The sequence below is a fragment of the Aquarana catesbeiana genome, linkage group LG13 (genome assembly GCF_042186555.1).
Source record: "Aquarana catesbeiana isolate 2022-GZ linkage group LG13, ASM4218655v1, whole genome shotgun sequence".
NCBI classification, from domain to species: domain Eukaryota; kingdom Metazoa; phylum Chordata; class Amphibia; order Anura; family Ranidae; genus Aquarana; species Aquarana catesbeiana.
Genome location: NC_133336.1, coordinates 233,467,732 through 233,489,501, shown reverse-complemented (window position 1 = coordinate 233,489,501; position 21,770 = coordinate 233,467,732). Strand labels below are relative to the sequence as shown.

General features: G+C 42.9%; 1 protein-coding gene across 7 annotated transcripts in view; it reads right to left on the bottom strand.

Moving 5' to 3' along the window:
* LOC141116956 (NACHT, LRR and PYD domains-containing protein 3-like) overlaps positions 1-21,770 on the bottom strand; it is a 226,283-nt gene that overhangs the window by 14,058 nt on the left and 190,455 nt on the right. For 6 of the 7 annotated variants that reach the window (XM_073609482.1, XM_073609481.1, XM_073609475.1 and 3 more), the window contains one exon: positions 10,888-11,052. The exons of the other annotated variant lie outside the window; for it this stretch is intronic. In XM_073609482.1, the coding sequence (XP_073465583.1) occupies positions 10,888-11,052 (165 nt within the window). The remainder of the gene's footprint in view (positions 1-10,887; positions 11,053-21,770) is intronic. 7 annotated transcript variants of the gene reach the window in all.

The following is a 21,770-nucleotide window of genomic DNA, read 5'->3' as shown; positions in this document are numbered from 1 at the left end:
ACTCCCCCGTGAATGCGACATACTCGAGACTCGACTTTTTTCTGGTAGAGCATAGGTTGTTAGAAGAGGTCACAGAAGCAACTATCGGTAATATGACATTCTCGGACCATGCACCCGTGAGTTTACATTTAAAATTAGGTGAAAATGACTTACCGGGTTCGGGATGGAGACTGAACGAAGATCTGCTAAATGACAAAGACATCTTAAAGAGAATTAAGGAAGAGCTGGAGTGGTTTTTCAAAATTAATACCCCCGGGGAGGTAGATGAGGCCACAATTTGGGAAGCCCACAAAGCCTACATCAGGGGTATACTTATGATGGTGGGGGGGGGGGGAAACAAGAGATTGAAAAATGAAAGGTTAGCCCTTACGAGAGAGATCCAGGAACTAGAGCAACAACATAAAGCATCAGGTGGAAGGGAGGTATGGATAAACCTACTGAAAAGAAGAGAAGAGATGAGGGCCTCTCTAGAACAGGAAACACGTAAAACCTATAATATGGTCAAGAAAGAGAGATACATCTTTGGTAACAAACCAGGCAGGCTTCTGGCAAGGGCCCTGAAAAAAAAGAAAACGAGCAACTACATAGAAAAAATTAGGACCAAGTCGGGGGAAATTAAACATAAAACGCGGGACATAGCGAAAGCCTTCCAAGAGTTCTATGGGGCATTGTATGCAATTAACGCAGATAACTCTCAGGAATTGGATAACCGTAAACAAGAGGCCAATAAAATATTCTTGAAAGAGGCAAACTTAACAAAAATTACGGAAGAAGATAGTGATATGTTAGATGCACCAGTGACCCTACAGGAACTAAGGAGGGCCATCCAGGACATTCCAAATGGGAAAAGCCCAGGGCCTGATGGACTGACCGCCCTTTACTATAAAAAACTACAGGAACCATTGCTCCCCATATTGTGCTCTTACATCAACGGGATTGGGGAAGGCTGGGAGATGAGAAAAGAAGCACTGGAAGCGAGGATTGCTGTCATATGGAAGGAGGGAAAGGATAGCACCTTGTGCTCAAGTTACAGACCCATTTCCCTCTTGAATGTCGATACGAAGATCTTTGCAAAGATTCTTGCCGACAGACTGAAAAAGATAGTGAAGGAGGTGGTCCACTCCGACCAAGTGGGCTTCATACCTGGGAGGGAAGGAAGAGATAATAGCATTAAAACACTAATGGTGACCCAGATAATGAAGGAAAGGGGAGCCCCAGGTCTACTCCAGTCAATGGATGCTGAAAAGGCATTTGACAGGGTAGACTGGGGCTTCATGTGGAATACCCTGGAAGAATTTGGCATAGGCAATAAAACGATAGGAAGGATAAAGGCCCTGTATGCATCCCCCACCGCTAGAGTCAAAATAAATGGTACTCTGTCTGATCCCATTGTGCTGCAAAATGGTACCAGGCAGGGGTGCCCGCTGTCCCCGCTGCTTTTTGTGTTGACATTGGAGCCGTTGTTGGCCAAGATAAGGCTCAGCCCAGACATCAGTGGGGTCAAAATTGGGGAAGAAGAATATAAATTAGCTGCCTTTGCCGACGACGTCCTATTGTATATCACGCGCCCAAGGATCTCCCTTCCCAACCTACTTGAGATGGTTGGGAATTACGGTAGACTATCAAATTTTCGAGTAAATGCAACCAAGTCGGAAATACTGGAAGTCATAGAGGATAAAGGCAGGGACAAAGCATACCAAAAGGGCCTTCCATTTAAGTGGGTGATAAAAGAACTTAACTACCTAGGAGTCAAAATATCTGCAGAAAAAGAGACACTGTTCCAAGCCAACTATATGACCCTCCTCAATGAGATCGGAGCTGAGCTGAATAGATTTCCGCGGAACCGACTATCATGGGGAGGTAGGATAAATTTACTTAAAATGTCAGTTCTCCCCAAAGTCACATATAAAATCCAAATGCTCCCAATTGCAATACCACTGAGTTTCCTGAATAAATTACACACACTGTTTCTAAGGTTTATATGGAGGGGGAAGAAACCACGAATTAAGTATGCACAATTAGCAAATGTTAAGAAGAGGGGGGGCTGGGGGGCACCTGATATTAAAAAATATTACACTGCAATAGTTTTATCACGTATCCCAGATTGGGTGAATAACAATAAAGATAAGCAATGGGTGAAAATAGAGAAAATAACGAGTGGGGTTGATTTAGGTAAAAATGTATGGATACCACCACAATATAGAAATCTGTGCACGAAAACAATGGACATCACCAAACACGTTTTAAACACATGGGATAAAATACATACTAGGGAGAAGTGGGGATACAATTCACCACTAGTCCCGTTAAAGGACACAGATTACTTCCCGCCAGGGAGGGAAGAATTGTCTGGGAGATGGATTTTATGTGAAGAAGCCCAACTCAAAGATATCACTAGCCTGGGGACACTTTGTTCCTACCAGGAATTAAAAGCTAAAGATAATTGGTTTGTTATGGACAACTGGAAATACAGGCAGATGAAACATTTTGTTGAATCCCTCCCGCAGCCAATAAGGTCAATAGAAGACCTTCGCCCCCTCGAAAAAGTATGCATCAAGAAAAGCAGGAGGGGAGGAATGTCTAGGATTTATAGAATACTGATTAGAATGGGAAAGGTGGAGCGCCCTGGATTTGTCATGAAATGGGAGGAGGAATTAGGCAAAAAGATCAGCGAAAAGGAGGCTGGGAGGGTCCTGAGCAGAGTAAACGCCACATCAGCAAACTTCAGGATAGCGGAAATGAATTTTAGAATTCTTGCCAGAACGTACATCACTCCGGATATAGCGCATAAAATGCTGGAAGAAACTTCGCAGTATTGCTGGAGGGGGTGCAAGGAGATTGGAACAATGGCGCATATTTGGTGGACGTGTCCGGTAATGAAAAAATATTGGGTCGAGATAAGGGGGAATATACATGTGATTACTAACAAGAGGGTCCCAGATGACCCCTGGGTATGCTTGCACCATGGAAGCGATATGCCCTCTAGGACTTATTTGAAAATACTGTTACCACACCTTCTCCATGCAGCTAAGAGTCTTATCCCCAAATATTGGTTGGACAGTAGGAGACCTTCAATGCGGGAGTGGTTCAACAAAGTAGAGGAAATTCACTGCCTGGAGTATCTAAGATACAGTGAAGGGTTGGAGATGGAGGAATATGAAGAAACGTGGAGAGACTGGGCAAGGTATAAGTTCTCCAACCAGGCGGCTGAGGTGTGGGACGGGGACTCAGATAACTCACCTTAAACAAAAATATAACCCCAAAATCTAGTTAAATTTCTAAACGGGCATTAAGAGCAGGTGGTGGACGGGAAGAGACAAGGCTAGGACCCCCTAGGGTGGGGGAGGGGGGGGTGACTGGTTGGATGGGGGGATTTTGGGGGGGTAAGGGGGGGGATATTATTCATCATTATAAATCATTTGAAAAAGAGAAAAAAAAAAAAAAAAGACCATGCACAAAAAGAAAATCGCCACAATGATGTGAAAGTATCAAGGGATAAGTTTGACTTGAAAGTTGAAACAACACCCTTTTATGAATAGTACTCGGCTGACGTGGCAATAAAAAAAAAAAAAAAAAAAAAAAAAAAAAAGGATCAATGGTCTCCTCAATGCTGAAATATACAGGCGGATACTTATCCATCATGCCATACCATCAGGGAGGCATGCGATTGGCCCCAAATTTGTTCTACAGCAGAACAATGACTCCAAACATATAACCAATGTCATTAAGAACTATCTTCAGTGTAAAGAACAAGGAGTCCTGGAAGTGATGGTTTGGCCCCCACAGAGCCCTGATCTCACCATCATGGAGTCTGTCTGGGATTACATGAAGAGATAGAAGGATTTGAGGCAGCCAACATCATCAGAAGATCTGTTGTTAGCTCTCCAAGATGTTTGAAACTACCTAGCCCGCCGAGTTCCTTCAAAAACTGTGTGCAAGTCTACCTAGAAGAATTGATGCTGGTTTAAATGCAAAGGGTGGTCAGAGCAAATATTGATTTGATTTAGATTTGTCTTCTGTTCATTTACTTTCCATTTTGTTAATTGATAAAAATAAACTTTTACACTTCTATTTCTGAAAGTATTCTTCATTTACAGCATCTTTTCCCACCTGCCTAAAACTTTTGCACAGTACTGTAAAGGACAGGTCCTCTTACTGTGGCTGTCATGGCTCTATTTGTTCCTGTGTATGAGCTGTACTCCTCTGAATGACTGGAGATTGCAATAAGTGTGCCTCCTCTGTAGGAATGAATAGGGCCACAGGGTACATTGGCAATAACAAGAAGACCCGTTTGAGATATCCTCATTGCAGAGGCTGTGTGGTGGTGTACAAGGAAGTACACGGTGAAGATTATGGGAGTGGAGAGTGTTAGAAAGTTTTCTTTAATCTAATATCTAATATTCATCAATTAACAAATATATGAATGATTGGATCAAAGAGGAAAAAGAGGACGAGGCGGGGGTCATCATACAAGCAACACAGGCTACAGAAGATATCCAAGGAAAGCCAAGAAGACACAGAACTAGATGAAAGAAATGAGGAGTCTTTACCTTCCCTAGATTTGACCTGAAAGATATTTTATTATCGCTGGGAGTGACCTCTCCCGACTGGACCGCTATTTGGAGGCTTATGGTGACCGTCTGCTGACACGCATCCACCATCCCAGAAGAGACCCATTCGTTGAGAAGACAACACCCCAAATTGATGTTATCATGCCTCTGATTAGAGGCCGTCTGGTAAGCCTTTAATCTCTTCAAGGTGATGGGCATTCATCACGATGGAAGTCACAGATTTACTCATACAGCAAAGTCACTTCATACTTTTTATGGACACTTTATGTTTGTTGATGCACCTTAAATTTGATTAGGATAGGCGTTTGTGGTGGTGGGAACCACGCACATATCCCTACAGTGAAGCACTTTCATCATCTAATTTGTTTGATCATGTATGGACAAATCATATGATTTTTGCACTATTTGTTCGGATCATGTATAGCATATATCTATTTAATATTACCAATTTTTGTGTTTTATATATCCAGCGCTGCACTTCTTTTTATACATATGAATGATTGGGTTTTGGGAATAATAGACTTGGATACATTTAAATATATTTATATAATCTATATATGGAAAAAGTGAAATATATAAATTCTTATACTTGTAAAGGTATATACCTTGTTATAAGCTTTATAAGAGATCCTATGGAGAGCTAACATGTGGTAGTAATTAAAGTCTGAGTTGGTTTCTCTGACCTCCTCCCATCGTAAATAGATAGGGTTACATTCTTAAGATGTAAGGGTTTGTTTTAGTTAAGATTTTAAGTCCTTTAATATTACAATACTTCTCGATTAGGAGTAGGGATGAGCCGAACACCCCCCCGGTTCGGTTCGCAGCAGAACATGCGAACAGGCAAAAAATTTGTTCAAACACGCAAACACCATTAAAGTCTATGGGACACATACATGAATAATCAATAGTGCTAATTTTAAAGGCTTATATGGAAGTTATTGTCATAAAAAGTGTTTGGGGACCCGGGTCCTGCCCAGGGGACATGTATCAATGCAAAAAAAGTTTTAAAAATGGCCGTTTTTTGGGAGCAGTGATTTTAATAATGCTTAAAGTGAAACAATAAAAGTAAAATATTCCTTTAAATTTCGTACCTGGGGGGTGTCTATAGTATGCCTGTAAAGTAGCGCATGTTTCCCGTGTTTAGAACAGTCCCTGCACAAAATGACATTTCTAAAGGAAAAAAAGTCATTTAAAACTACTCGCGGCTATAATGAATTGTCGGTCTTGGCAATACACATAAAAGTCATTAAAAAAAACAGCATGGGATTCCTCCACAGTCCATTACCAGGCCCTTTGGGTCTCGTATGAATATGAAGGGAAGCCCCAAACCAAAATTTAAAAAGAAAATTGCGCGGGGGTCCCCCCAAATTCCATACCAGGCCCTTCAGGTCTGGTATGGATATTAAGGGGAACCCCGCACCAAAATAAAAAAAATGGCGTGGGGGTCCCCCCAAAAATCCATACCAGACCCTTATCCAAACACGCAACCTGGCAGGCTGCAGGAAAAGAGGGAGGGACGAGAGAGCGCCCCCCCTCCTGAACCGTACCAGGCCACATGCCCTCAACATGGGGAGGGTGCTTTGGGTAGCCCCCCAAAGCACCTTGTCCCCATGTTGATGGGGACAAAGGCCTCATCCCCACAACCCTTGCCCGGTGGTTGTGGGGGGTCTGCGGGCGGGGGGCTTATTGGAATCTGGAAGCCCCCTTTAACAAGGGGACCCCCAGATCCCGGCCTCCCCCCCTGTGTGAAATGGTAACAGGTACAAATGTACCCCTACCATTTCACAAAAAAGTGTCAAAATGGTAAAAATGACAAGACACGGCTATTTACTCGGCGCAACTTCATCTTTCACATTATGCAAAAAAAATGAATAAATTGACTGTTTTTTTTTTTTTTTAGAGCATGAAACTTTTTTTTCCCCAAAAAAACCTGTTTGAAAAATTGCTGCGCAAATACCATGCAAGATAAAAAGTTGCAATGACTGCCATTGTACTCTCTAGGGTCTCTGCTAAAAAAAACATATATAATGTTTGGGGGTTCTGTGTAATTTTCTAGCAAAAAAATTATGATATTTACATGTAGGAGAGAAATGTCAGAATTGGCCTGGTGGGCAAGTGGTTAATAAGAACATTCGGTTTTCAATTAATATAATATACATACTGATTCATGTAGTACAGTGGAACCTTTGATTATGAGCATAATCTGTTCCAGGAGAATGCTCGTAATCCAAAGCACTCGCATATCAAAGCGAGTTTCCCCATAGGAGTCAATGGAAACGAAAATAATTTGTTTTCCGCATTGACTTCTATGGCATGCAATACCGCATGTGGCCAGAGGTGGGGGGGCGCCAGAGAGCCTCAGAAGTACTCAGAAAAGCTCGGGGACAGCTCGGCTGAACTCAGAGTACTTCCGAGTATGTCTTAATGGCTCCACTCGGCTCGGCTCCGGCGCCCCCCACCTCAGGCCAAATGCGGTACTGCACACCGCTGTGGCTTGAATCCTTCTCATTTTGCAAGACAACACTCAGGAGTTTTTTTTTTTAAAAAACAGTGCTCGTATTGCGAAATGCTCGTTAACCGCGTTGCTCGCAATCCGAGGTTTATTTGATTTAGATGTTAAAGGAAACGTATATTGTACAAGTTAAATGATTCTTGTCACAGCTTTGTTATATACCATTCCTCAGGAATGTTAATGCATAAGATACTAAACAACCTCCACTCTTGTGTGAAGGAGATGTTTGAAATTTGCGGGCTTTCTGTAGAACTGCAAGGCAAATAATATATATTTTAAAGATAAGGTGGGGGTCAGATTTTAGGAGTGAAAAGCTAGGGAAAGAATCTTTTGAAGCTGACACAAGCAGACACTCTTGGAAACTTTGAAGGAGGCTGACAAACCTACTCACACAAGACACACACACACAAAGATACATTTATACAATCTTCATTTCAAGAATAAGAAACTTATTGATGCTATTTTTATATTCTACATTTTGATATTGTTCTTGTAATATTTTGCTATTTTATTATTAAATCAATTTTACAGTTTTTACACGAGAACTAAAACAGATTTTCTTGGAACTTTCCTCATCAATATGAATTATTGATTATTAATACAGTAATAACTCGACTTTAAAAGAGAGGAAGAGAAGTGCTTTACCAGGCAGGCTGCAGTCAGGGTGGTGGGGGATTTATTAAAAGGCAACTTCACTAGAAGTACAGTTGTAATTGATCAATTTTAATGCTGCTAATGAAAGTATTACAACATAGCTGTATTGGGATGTAAATAAACTAATACAGCTGTGAGTGTGCTTACTCTTTGCTCATCCGGCCTCAAGCTCCTAAATAGAAGTGACTTTACAGTCATCTGTTCACTTCGATATTTTACAGACAGTGCACCCCTTTCCTGATCCCCATGTGTGTCCTGGGATTACCTGTGCCCTTCGGGAGACAAAGACATCAGGATGGTAAGTGGAGGGAAGACAAGAACATTTGTTTTACAATCTCCCTTAAAAGCAATTAATCCAGAATCTTTGAGCCATTCCATTTTCAGAGGTGTCAGATTTTGGCTAGAAATACATCTGATTAGGTACAATCTGTACTTAATTTAGCTGGGGGAGTGCAGAGGAAGCATTACAGGTCCAAATGACCCCATTGCATTGACTACTGTTAAAATGTCACTGGCAGTGAAGGGGTTAACCTCTAGGTGGTGCTGTAGGGGTTAAGTGTGTCCTAGGGAGTGTTTCTAACTGTTGGGGGGGAGGGGCTGTGTGTGACACATCACTGATCGCTGCTCCCGATCACAGGGAGCGTGATCAGTGACAGTGTCACTAGGCAGAACGGGGAGATGCTTGTTTACATCAGCATCTCCCTGTTCTTCCTTACCGTAAGACGATCGCGGGTATCCCCGCAGACATCGGGTTCGCGGGACCTGCGGTCACAGAGCTCCCGGCGGGCGGGCATGCACGCGCGCCCGCAAGCCGTCTCTTAAAGGGCAACTTACAGGTACTTTAATCTGCCTGTACGTGCCCTTCTGCCACAGTACATCTGCGTGAGGCGGTCGGGAAGCAGTTAACCACCTCCAGCCCAGGCCAGTTAGGACATTTCTTTACTATATGTAAAGATCATAATTTTGTTGCTGAAAAATTACTTAGAATCCCCAAACATTATATAATTTTTATGCAGAGGCCATGGAGAATAAAATGGTTGTTTTTGCAATTTTTTTATGTCGCACAATATTTGGGCAGTGGCTTCTCAAACATACATTTTCGGGACAAAATACACTTTAATGAAAGTTAATGGACACAAGCACAATGTAATACCTAAAAAAGGATATTACACCGAGTAAATAGATATCTAACATGACATGCTTTAAAATGATGTATGCCGACAAACTATGGTACCATAGGCAATGCTTTAAAAGCCTATATAGGATACTACTGTATTTTCCGCCGTAAACACCTAAATAACACAGCCAAAAAGCGGGGGTCGTCTTATATACGCCGGGTATGAAGCGGCCGCCAGATGGATGTCAGCCCGCCGGATGCTCGGCAATACTGTATACATACCCAATCCCTGCGGGCGATGTATTCTGTTGATGAATACAGAGCCTGCTAGCCTGCTCGGATTGGAGTAACAACCTCTGCCAATCAGAGCAGGATACATTACAGTGAGTCAGAGTGGCGCGGGGCTTATGATGTCACAGCCTCTGCCAATCCGAGCAGGCTTTGTATCCATCAACAGAATAATAAAATACATTGCTCGCCGTGATTGGCTCAGTGGTGCATACTGTATTCTGCAGTGTACCTGGCGCTACTGTACATACAGTATTACTTCACATCCAGATCTCCCCTTCAAATAAAATATGATTTATGGTGCTTTGGAGGAGAGGATTCACTGGCTATTGTTACTGGCCATTGTTGCTCACACTGGAGGCGTTACTTGGTCATGCGATTGCATCACTTCTGGTTGCTCGCCGTCGGTGGTGGAATGCACGCCAGTCACCACGCTGATTGCGGGACTTCATCCATCTCTATACATGCCATCCAGCCTCAGTGCTGGGAGAAGGCACTTTTAAATGTAAGCAGCCATTTGGCGTTTTGTTTTTAAACTATATTTTAAATAAATGGGATTACACTATTCCGGTTCCCTCTATATTTCTTATCCCACCTGAGAATCCTTATTTGGGGAGAGGTACAGACCCAGTATACGGTCTCCATTATTGCAGCAAATAAAATATTACTAAAGCTTAATTGACCTTTTTTTCACTAATAAGGTCAACCATCTGGTAAGCAGATATCCATCTACAGAGCACTTTGGGTGACAACGTAGTCAGTGAAGGTGGCATTTTCATCTTTAATATTGGAAGGAATTTCCTTTTTTCATCACATTGGACTTGTTATTTAACACATGTTGTGGATATATGTATGATCACTTCAGTTAATTGTTGTCACAACATTACTGTAGCCACGGTTCAGAACACTGTATATATGTTTGATATATTTATTATTTGGTATATTTATTATTGAGTATCACCATTCGAGCAGTCAACTGCTCCATGTAAGATCATCACACAAATTTATTTTAGTAATTAATGTTGTAGCGCCCCCTATCCTCTCATTTCCAATCCGCACTAGTGATATATTCATTCAGTTTGGGGTTAGCAGCTATTTTTTACATTTATAATTTATGCCTTTAGGGTTTGCACTAAACTTTGGCGCAAGGTAATTATAACTTTATCACAAAGGGTTAAAAGCGCCCGTAAAGCACCGCTGCCGAGGCACTTTGCAGGTGCTTCGGCAGCGCTGCCCATTGATTTCAATGGGCAGGGGCGCTTTAGGAGCGGTAACGCTCCTAAAGCACCTCAAAGAAGCTGCTTGCAGGACTTTTTTTGATGTCCTGCCAGTGCAGCGCCCCAGCGAGTGCTTTCACACTGGGATTGCAGATGAGGCTTTTTTCAGGCACATTTACAGGTGCTATTTTTAGCACTAAAGTGCCTGAAAACTGCTTCTGGTGTGAAAGGGGTCTTAGATAAGCACCTGAATGACCACAACATGCAGGGATATACAATGTAATTGTAGACATAAAATCACACACATAGGTTGGACTTGATGGACTTGTGTCTTTTTTCAACCTTGCCTACTATGTAACTATGTAACTAAGATTGTCTGCAGTGATTGTCTCTGCTCCATTCAACCCAGACATAAAGATCTCCAGAAGAGAGAAGTCACTATTATAACAATTGCAGTCAGAATATTTACAAGTTTTGGATGTTACTATCCCAGAATATTATTGTCTCAGTCAGTCCTGTTATACTCACTGTAATTCCTCTATCCGGCTTGTTGTCAGAGCTTCCATCAGATCTCTGAAATGAGGACCCTCCAGATTGTTCTTGGACAGGTTCAGTATTCTCAGTGTCTGGTTATTTCTCATTAAAGATGCCACGAGGGGGCAGGAACTGTCTGTCAGCTGATTTCTATCCAATCTGTACAAGAAGAGAATAATGTTATCAGAAGAAAATGAATTTCTCCCCCAGGAATGAATATAACTGAATGGAGCTAATTTCTCTTTATTGGAATCATTTATATTAGATCACTTTATAAAACTGCAGGAAATAGAATTTTATAAGAAATGTTATAATGAAGTTGCCCCCCCCCCCCAATATTGTCCTCCATGTGTAGATGGTGAGATCTCCATACACAGCACAGAATACCACTGACATGACTTGTATTGTGCTATAAGCTCCTTGTGTATAGAGCATGAATGGTATCAGCAGACAGTGGGCTCAATTCATGAATGGTATTTTCGTCTTTAACCACTTGCCGGCCAGGCTTTTTCTGGCACTCTTTGTTTAAATCATTATTCTTTTACTAGAAAATGACTTATAACCCCCAAACATTATACTTTTTTTATTAGATACCTTAGGGAATAAAATGGCGATCATTGCAATTTTTTATGTCACAAGGTATTTGTGCAGTGGTTTTTGCAAACCCCTTTTTTTGGGGGGGAGGGGAAATACACTTTAATTAAAAAAAACTATATTTACCCCATTTTTTTATATAATGTGAAAAATGATGCTATGGCAAGTAAATAGATACCAAACATGTCACGCTTTAAAATTGCACACGCTCACGGAATGGCGTCAAACTACGGTACTTAAAAATCTCCATAGACCATGCTTTAAATGCATTTACAGGTTACCTGTTTAGAGTTACAGAGGAGGTCTAGCACTAGAATTATTGATCTCGCTCTAATGTTTGCGGCAATATCTCACATGTGTGGTGCGAATACTGTGTTAACATATGGGTGCGCAACTTTTTTCTTATTTATCTTATTTTTTATTTAATTTTTTTCACTCTCCCTTTATTTTTTTATCACTTGTATTCCTATTACAAGGAATTTAAACATCCTTTGTAATAGAAATAAGGATGACAAGGTCCACTTTATGGAGAGATCTGGGGTCAAAAAGACCCTGAATCTTTTCCTTACCTTTTTTTTAATCTTTTGCTTTAAATTTTTTTTTTTTACTTCCAGCCTGGACTGGAAGTGATGTCATGACATTGCTCTGGTCCTCGGAGACCATAGAGGCAATCAAAGAGGATCTATTCTTTGATCGCCTATTGGAGCAGTCGGCCGCACCATCAGGTCATTTCTCGGGTGAACCGGTGGAAATGGTAAGCCCAAGAAACGCTGGCCAACATGAGCTTCCCCATTCTACCACTTCAGTAACCATTCCAGATGCTCATGAGCTGCTTAAAATGGTTTCATAAGAAAACCAGCCGCCCGCTGCAAAAAATACCGGGGTTATGGCTAATATCTTCAGCCATAATCCTGGTGAACCACTTGCAAACTGCAATGTATATATACATAGTGCGGTCAGCAAGTTGTTAAAATCTGAGATAAAATAGCTCATAGTGTTTTTCAAAAAAAAAATTGGATTTCACTAAAAAAAGCTTCTAAAATACCCCAAGCAGTATTTCATTGAAATATGCAGTGTTTATCATGAAACCATGCAGTATTTTTTTTCTCATTAGGTATTTATTAAGTTTAAATGATATACAATAGGTACCGCAATTGGCGGATACATGCGCATAGATAGTAGCGGATAACGAATAACTTAACAGTAGTAGAAACAATAATAGTGACCACAAATAGCAAAGCAAATGATACTCAAGTAATCAGTAACATTCAAAGTATGGTAAACAAATAGGGCATCAACATTTATCAATCCAAGTGGACCATGGTTCCCAAAGTGAGTCAAATAAAGTTATGCTTCCTCCCGACAAAGTGCATTCATAAGAGTAGTGAAGTTTAGTGGTGGCTATTACCTCTGAGGGGTTTGGGGCAAGCTGAGATTTTCAATTCTTGGCAATCGTGAGTCTGGCCACAAGTATATGCCTAAATACAAAATGTAACTGACTGGGAACCTTTTCTAGGCTTAGATTCAAAATGGAGGAGGGTGCTATAATAATTCCCGTTATCTCTGATAACAACTGAAATACCTTGTTGCAGAAATTCACAATACATTTGTAGGACCAAAACATGTGGATCAGGTTTCCTGATTTCCCACATCCTCTCCAACACAGAGGGGATTGTGTAGGAGAGATCTGGGCCAGACGCAGAGGCATGGGATACCAGCGGAGAGTGATTTTTTTTGGGTTGGCTCCCAATGTTGTACACAGTGTTGCTTTGTAAATTGACCTCAGAGCAGTGGACCATTGGGAAGGGGAGAATTCAGAGCCTAAGTCTTCCTCCCATTGCTAGAAGGGTTTTGATTTATGGAAGGTAAGCTTCTCTTGTAGTATATTGAAGATGAGGGAGATTCCCTTTCTTTTAGCAGGGGTTGAGGAGTAGAATAGCAACAGTTGTTTGAGAAGCTTTATGACAGGAGGTGGGCAATGCTTTAAGAGATGTTGGATTCTACAATAAGTAAAATGGTCCTTAGCCATCAGTCCAAATCTCTCCCGCAGCACCTCCAGGTCATGGAGTCTGCCATCAATGTAAATGTCCTCAATTACCCTGATACCTAGGAGTGTTGTCAAATGAAGCATGAGATGGTTCAAGACTGCAATTGGATCATGTACTAAGGAGTCATAGGATTCCGGGTAAGAAGTGGCATGCAGGGTTCTCCAAGCCAGGAGCAAGGTTTTCATAGGTGGGAAGACACTTTGCAAAGGACGAGGTTGCCATAGATCAGCCATCAGCAAAGCATGGGGGTCGGGGTCCCGGGCCAGGGTCTTTTCAATTTCTACCAACGGAAGGGGGTCTACTGGTTTAAACGTGTTGCCAAGTAATAATCCTTCACATCAACCAACTCCATCCCACCAGCCACCCTATGTTTGAGCAAGAGGGAATCAGAGCATATTGCCCTTTTACCTTGCTTGGTTTTTTAGTATAAGCAACTGCTTTGCTGAGAAGGGGACCACTAGAGTTCTGAAAGGGTTGAGTATCTGAGGTAGGATTAGCATCTTACAGGAAGCAAGGCGCCCGGACCAGGACAGTTCAAAGTTTGCAAGATGGGTCAGTTCCTTGGTCAATTTTTTGTGGAAAGTATCAAACTTTCTGGAGGCAAGCTGGGAAGGGCAAGGAGTGATCATAATACCTAGGTAAAGGACACCTTGGGAGCTCAAATGGTATGGAAATGAGGTTTGCAAGAAGTCCTTCTATCTCTTTGGGATGTTTAAGTCTAATATTAGAGATTTGGAGCAATTAACCTTGTAATAGGAAATGGCACTGAATTGAGAGAGCAGCTGGTGAACATTGTGCAATGAGCTGGATGGGAGGTTGAGGAGTAGGATTATGTCATCCACAAATAAATTAATTGTGTGGGTAATTGGCCAATGTGAAACCCATGTATTTGGGGGTGAGAGTGGACTGCCTCAGCTAGGGGCTCAGGTAAAAGGTTATATCTTGAAGGAGAGAAGGGACAACCCTGATGGGTGCCATTTGTAATGAGAAAGGTTTTGGACAAGAGATTGGATGTTTTGACTGGTGCAGATGGGCAGGAATAGAAGGACAAAATGGCAGAGAGGTATAGACCATTAAAACCGAACTTCACCAACGCCTTCTCCATATAGCCCCAATGTATCCTGTCAAACACCTTGTCCGTGTCTAAGAGCAGAGAGGGTGTTTGATCATATTCAGCATTGTGAAGGAGATTGATAATCTTTCTAGTGGCATCGGAGGCCTGTCTGCCTTTAGTGAACCCATATTTGTCAGGTTTAATCAGTTCTGGGAGGATGTCAATTAAGCTCCCTGCCAAAAGTTTAAACTGACGAAGGAGCTGACGTGCTCCAAAACATGTTGCCGCCCACCTTGCAACGTCATCAGGGCCCCACCATCCCTTTAGTCACAGAATCCACACCAGCCTGTATTCCAGCCTGGCATGGCTCCAGGCTACGGCTTCCCGTGCCTGTCTACTTGCTATCATCCATGCTCCTTGGAAACTGTGCACATCCCTCTGCCCACAGCCTGCCGGTCTATCCAGGGTAGAGATCATGGTGACACTCACCTGCACCCCTGCATTTAACAGCAGTGACTGATGACTCATCCATCCTTCCTGGACCTTTGCCAACAGAAACTGGCTTTTAAAGAAACAGATGATCAGCATGTTAATCCTTGTGAGTGCATTCTTCTTTTTAACCATTGTGTTTTTATATATTCACTGTTAACACTGAGATGGCAGAGCTTTCTCTCTCTTGTTTTTAATTAAAGTTCATAGAGGTACTCAATACTTTTATTCAAGAATAGCTGCAGCTTATCAAAAGTGAACCTCTCCCATAAATTTTAACCTATGTACTGACATTTTAGCACTAATGGGTCTAAGACCCACTTTTTGTTTGGGCTAAGAGATTTTTACTATCCTTTCATGTATGCTTTATGTGCATTTCAGGGTAGGAATGGGTCCTTAGTAGAGGGGGCATTGGTTGTAAAAAATTCCCTGAGATGTTGAGAGAGCTTTTGGGCATTAGGTGGTTCTCAGATAAGGCACACAAGTGAACAGAGGTCGCAGTCATCCACCGAGATGGAGACGGTGACATGATCTGACCAAGTGATGTCTGCTATCGAGGATGAGGATGTTTGTTGGAGGAGCCATTTGTCTACCAGGAACAAGTCAATATGGGTGCAAGTAGTATGCCTAGGGGAGAAAAAGGTGTAGTCCCTCTCTGAGACATGGTAACAGCGCCAGACATCAAATAAGTCTTCAATAAGAAGCAGAGGACTGAGGTTAGGAGAGGCACGTTTGGGAGGGTTTGATTCCAGCACAGGGTCTACTTGAATATTTTATATATATATATATATATGTGTGTGTGAATATCCACAGATGAGAGAAGCCGACCGTGTTGAACTTTGCAGATTTTGTGTAGGGTCTCACCAAGGAAGCAGAGTTGATGGGAGTTTGGTGCATAAATGTTGGCCAATGTGAAGGGTTGTGTGTTGATATCAGGAGTATTATAAACCTTCCAGGATGGCATCCTTTACTTTGAAGGCTATAGAGTCCTTAATGGCAATAAGCACCCCTCTCTTTTTGCAGGGGCAGAGGCTAGGAAAATGTGCTAGTAGTACTTGTGAGCACATCTAGGTCTGTCTTCCAGGTCCACCACTTTTGCCCTAAGCCAGTGCAGGTCATTCCTGTGCACTTCATATGCATATATCAGAGAGTTAAAGGAGGAGGCATACTCTTCCATCTTATGCTCCATGTAGCCAACCCTTTCTCCTACAAGAGTGAGATTATAGTGCATTGCATATTAGTGTATTGTATGTATCTCCTGCATGCAGTGTAACACATCTGACTGTAAAGAGGCTATTAATGACAGGAGCATATCTTTCAATGTTGAGTTGCAGACAGGCTGGTCTGTGGTAGGGAAGGAGGCAATAGGATCTGGGGGAGGAGGGTGGCCTGCTTGTGTATTGCTCACCTCTATGTCCAGCTGAAGACATAGGTCCCTATCTGCCTTCATGAGGGGTCTGTATTTAGCTGTGCTGCTTAGGGCAGGGGTGGAGGAACTGGAGTTAGAGGATTCCTCTGGATTGAGCAGTGATGAGTCACCCTGTGCAGGCAGGCTGGCTGCAGGATCTGCGGCATAGCCTATAGGTTGTGAATAGCAGCGGGTGCTGCCATTTTGTTGTAGGCACGGCGGGAGCGGAGGAAAGTATCCATCCAGCCTGCGCGGTGGCCGGTTGTCTCGGTGTCTCCAGGACATGTGGTGAGGTCTGGGGGTACTGTGGGAGCTGGGTGGGCAGTGAAAGCCGCTGTCGGGTCCCTGTAGATTGCACTGGGAAGCCATGGAGCGAAGCCGATTCAGTGTGCTGCCATCTTCCAGCGGGGTCCCCACGCCCCCCCATTATTTTAGCTCATGAGATATTCAGTGGGATGGATACAGTAAAGGATTAGAACCCCTGTCCTATTTTATTGCTAAGAGGTAAAATGGTTAAAACTGTAAAAATATGGCAACTCGCGGTGACTAGAATACCAGTCAAAGGGAAACTGGTTTCACAAGACACATGTGGTGTATCAAAAACAACTGAGTTACATTAAGTCAATACAGAATATCTTTAATAATGTCAAATCTTGAATGAAAATAGTATAAAAAATTACACACATACAGTATCTCACAAAAGTGAGTACACCCCTCACATTTTTGTAAATATTTAATTATATCTTTTCATGTGACAACACTGAAGAAATGACACTTTGCTACAATGTAAAGTAGTGAGTGTACAGCTTGTATAACAGTGTAAATTTGCTGTCCCCTCAAAATAACTCAACACACAGCCATTAATGTCTAAACCGCTGGCAACAAAAGTGAGTACACCCCTAAGTGAAAATGTCCAAATTGGGACCAATTAGACATTTTCCCTCCCCGGTGTCATGTGACTCATTATTGTTACAAGGTCTCAGCTGGGAATGGGGAGCAGGTGTGCTAAATTTGGTGTCATCGCTTTTACTCTCCCACTGGGGGTTCAACATGGCACCTCATGGCAAAGAACTCCCTGAGGATCTGAAAAAAAGAATGGTTACTCTACATAAAGATGGCCTAGGCTATAAGAAGATTGCCAAGACCCTGAAACTGAGCTGCAGCATGGTGGCCAAGACCAAACAGCAGTTTAACAGGACAGGTTCAACTCAGAACAGGCCTCACCATGGTCGACCAAAGAAGTTGAATGCACTTGCTCAGAGTCATATCCAGAGGTAGTCTTTGGGAAATAGACGTATGAGTGCTGCCAGCATTGCTGCAGAGGTTGAAGGGGTGGTGGGTCAGCCTGTTAGTGCTCAGACCATACACTGCACACTGCATAAAACTGGTCTGCATTTCTGTCATCCCAGAAGGAAGCCTCTTCTACAGATGATGCACAAGAAAGCCTGCAAACAGTTTGCTGAAGACAAGCAGACTAAGGATATGGATTACTGGAACCATGTCCTGTGGTCTGATGAGACCAAGAACTTATTTGGTTCAGATGGTGTCAAGCGTGTGTGGCAGGAGCCAGATGAGGAATACAAAGATAAGTGTGTCTTGCCTACAGTCAAGTATGGGGGTGGGAGTGCCATGGTTTGGCGCTGCATGAGTGCTGCCGGCACTGGAGAGCTACAGCTTATTGAGGGAACCATGAATGCCAACATGTACTGTGACATACTGAAGCAGAGCATGTTCCCCTCCCTTTGGAGACTGGGCTGCAGGGCAGTATTCTAACATAACGACCACAAAAACACCTCCAAAATGACCACTGCTTTGCTAAAGAACCTAAGGGTAAAAGTGATGGACTGGCCAAGCATGTCCCCAGACCTAAACCCTATTGAGCATCTGTGGGGCATCCTCAAACGGGAGCTGGAGGAGTACAAGGTCTCTAACATGCACCAGCTCCTTGATATTGTCATGAAGGAGTGGAAGAGGACTCTAGTGGCAACCTGTGAAGCTCTGGTGAGCTCCATGCCCATGAGGGTTAAGGCAGTGCAGGAAAATATTGGTGGCCACACAAAATTTTGACACTTTGGCCCAATTTGGACATTTTCACTTAGGGGTGTACTCACTTGTGTAGCCAGCGGTTTAGACATTTAATGACTGTGTGTTGAGTTATTTCGAGGGGACAGCAAATTTACACTGGTATACAAACTGTACACTCACTACTTTACATTGTAACAAAGTGTCATTTCTTCAGTGTTGTCACATGAAAAGATATAATAAAATATTTACAAAAATGTGAGGGGTGTACTCACTTTTGTGATATACTGTATATAAATACCATTCTTCTACTACAGGAGTAGGCAACCTTTTGAGCACAGTGTGCCGAAAAATAATTTCAAAGCAATTGAGAGTGTCGTTTACATAAAAAAAGGCCAACTTCCCACACGCAATCACAAAAACAAATTATTATAAACTAATTGCTGTAAATTGCATGAATACAATGAAAGTAATAAACACTGATCTTTGCGTCTTTACAACTCAAATCAACACAATTCCTGCACTATAGACCTCAGATCACCCCATTTCCTGCACCTTCACACCTCAGATCAGCCTGAACTCCTTGACCTTTACACCTCAGATCACCCCAATTCCTGCACCATCATATCTCAGATTACCTCAATTCCTGCATCATCACACCTTATATCATCCCAATTCCTGCACTATTGACCTCAGAACACCCCAGTTGCTGCACCTTCATATCTCAGATCAGTCCCAATTCCTGAACTTTCACACCTCAGGTCACCCCAATTCTTGCATCTTCACGCCTCATGCCATCCCCAACTCCTGAACCTTTACACCTCAGTTCATCCCCAATTCCTGCTCCATCACACCTCACATCACCCAAATTCCTAAACCCTCACATGCAACACCAGCCACAGTTCTTGCACCATCAGACTTCAGATCAGTCCCAATTCCTGCATATTCACACCTCACATCAGCCCCAATACCTGTAGCTTCACACCTCAGATCACCCCAAATCCTGCACCTTTCCTCCTCAGATCACCCCAAACTTTTTGAATTCCCACCTCAGATCAGCCCAAATTCCTTCACCATCCGACCACAGATCAGCCCCAACTCCTGCACCTTTACACCTCAAAACAGCCCAATTCCAGTGCTATACCTCAGAACTAGGGATGAGCTTCGTGTTCGAGTCGAACCCATGTTCGACTCGAACATCGGCTGTTCGATCGTTCGCCGAATTGCGAACGTTATGGGCCGTTCGCGCTAAATTCGTGTGGCGCGTCACGGCCCATAATTCACTGCGGCATCGCAGTGCATTGCTGGCTGATGATTGGCCAAGCATGCACTATGACCCGCATGCTTGGCCAATCACAGCGCTGTCAGTAGAGAGAGCTGTAATTGGCCAAAGCCAGGGTGGCTTTGGCCAATTATGGCTCAGGGGATTTAGTACACACCCCACACTATATAAGGCCGCCTGCACGGCGGCCCTGTGTAGTGTGTGTTCCGGTGTGCTGAGAGATAGAGAGAGAGAGAGACAGTGTCATTTGATTTGAGTTAGATAGATTAGGCAGAACAGTCAGTCAGTTAGCTGCACTTACAGTGTATTGTGTATATATATGCATCCCAGGTGTTGCATATATATATATACACTGTATTCAGTTTAGCTAGATCCGTTCCTGTTATCTTCTATCTAGACTATTTACATTTAATGCAGTGCGTCCTGCTCACAGTGTTCAGCTAGATCCGTTCCTGCTATTTACATTTAGTGCAGTGCGTCCTGCTCACAGTGTTCAGCTAGATCCGTTCCTGTTATCTTCTAGACTATTTACATTTAGTGCAGTGCGTCCTGCTCACAGTGTTCAGCTAGATCCGTTCCTGCAATTTACATTTAGTGCAGTGCGTCCTGCTCACAGTGTTCAGCTAGATCCGTTCCTGCTATTTACATTTAGTGCAGTGCGTCCTGCTCACAGTGTTCAGCTAGATCCGTTCCTGCTATTTACATTTAGTGCAGTGCGTCCTGCTCACAGTGTTCAGCTAGATCCGTTCCTGCTATTTACATTTAGTGCAGTGCGTCCTGCTCACAGTGTTCAGCTAGATCCGTTCCTGTTATCTTCTAGACTATTTACATTTAGTGCAGTGCGTCCTGCTCACAGTGTTCAGCTAGATCCGTTCCTGCAATTTACATTTAGTGCAGTGCGTCCTGCTCACAGTGTTCAGCTAGATCCGTTCCTGCTATTTACATTTAGTGCAGTGCGTCCTGCTCACAGTGTTCAGCTAGATCCGTTCCTGCTATTTACATTTAGTGCAGTGCGTCCTGCTCACAGTGTTCAGCTAGATCCGTTCCTGCTATTTACATTTAGTGCAGTGCGTCCTGCTCACAGTGTTCAGCTAGATCCGTTCCTGCTATTTACATTTAGTGCAGTGCGTCCTGCGCACAGTGTTCAGCTAGAGCCGTTCCTGCTATTTACATTTAGTGCAGTGCGTCCTGCTCACAGTGTTCAGCTAGATCCGTTCCTGTTATCTTCTAGACTATTTACATTTAGTGCAGTGCGTCCTGCTCACAGTGTTCAGCTAGATCCGTTCCTGTTATCTTCTAGACTATTTACATTTAGTGCAGTGCGTCCTGCTCACAGTGTTCAGCTAGATCCGTTCCTGCTATTTACATTTAGTGCAGTGCGTCCTGCTCACAGTGTTCAGCTAGATCCGTTCCTGTTAAATTCCTACTGACCGGCAGGCTTGTCTGGTTACAGTATATAAAGCTACCTGAAGAAAATTACAGGTGTTCTATTTGATCCTATTAGTACCACGGTCAGGCAGCTAGACTATTTACATTTAGTACAGTGCGTCCTGCTCACAGTGTTCAGCTAGATCCGTTCCTGTTATCTTCCTACTGACAGGCAGGCTTGTCTGGTTACAGTATATAAAGCTACCTGAAGAAAATTACAGGTGTTCTATTTGATCCTATTAGTACCACGGTCAGGCAGCTAGACTATTTACATTTAGTACAGTGCGTCCTGCTCACAGTGTACAGCTAGATCCGTTCCTGTTATCTTCCTACTGACAGGCAGGCTTGTCTGGTTACAGTATATAAAGCTACCTGAAGAAAATTACAGGTGTTCTATTTGATCCTATTAGTACCACGGTCAGGCAGCTAGACTATTTACATTTAGTACAGTGCGTCCTGCTCACAGTGTACAGCTAGATCCGTTCCTGTTATCTTCCTACTGACAGGCAGGCTTGTCTGGTTACAGTATATAAAGCTACCTGAAGAAAATTA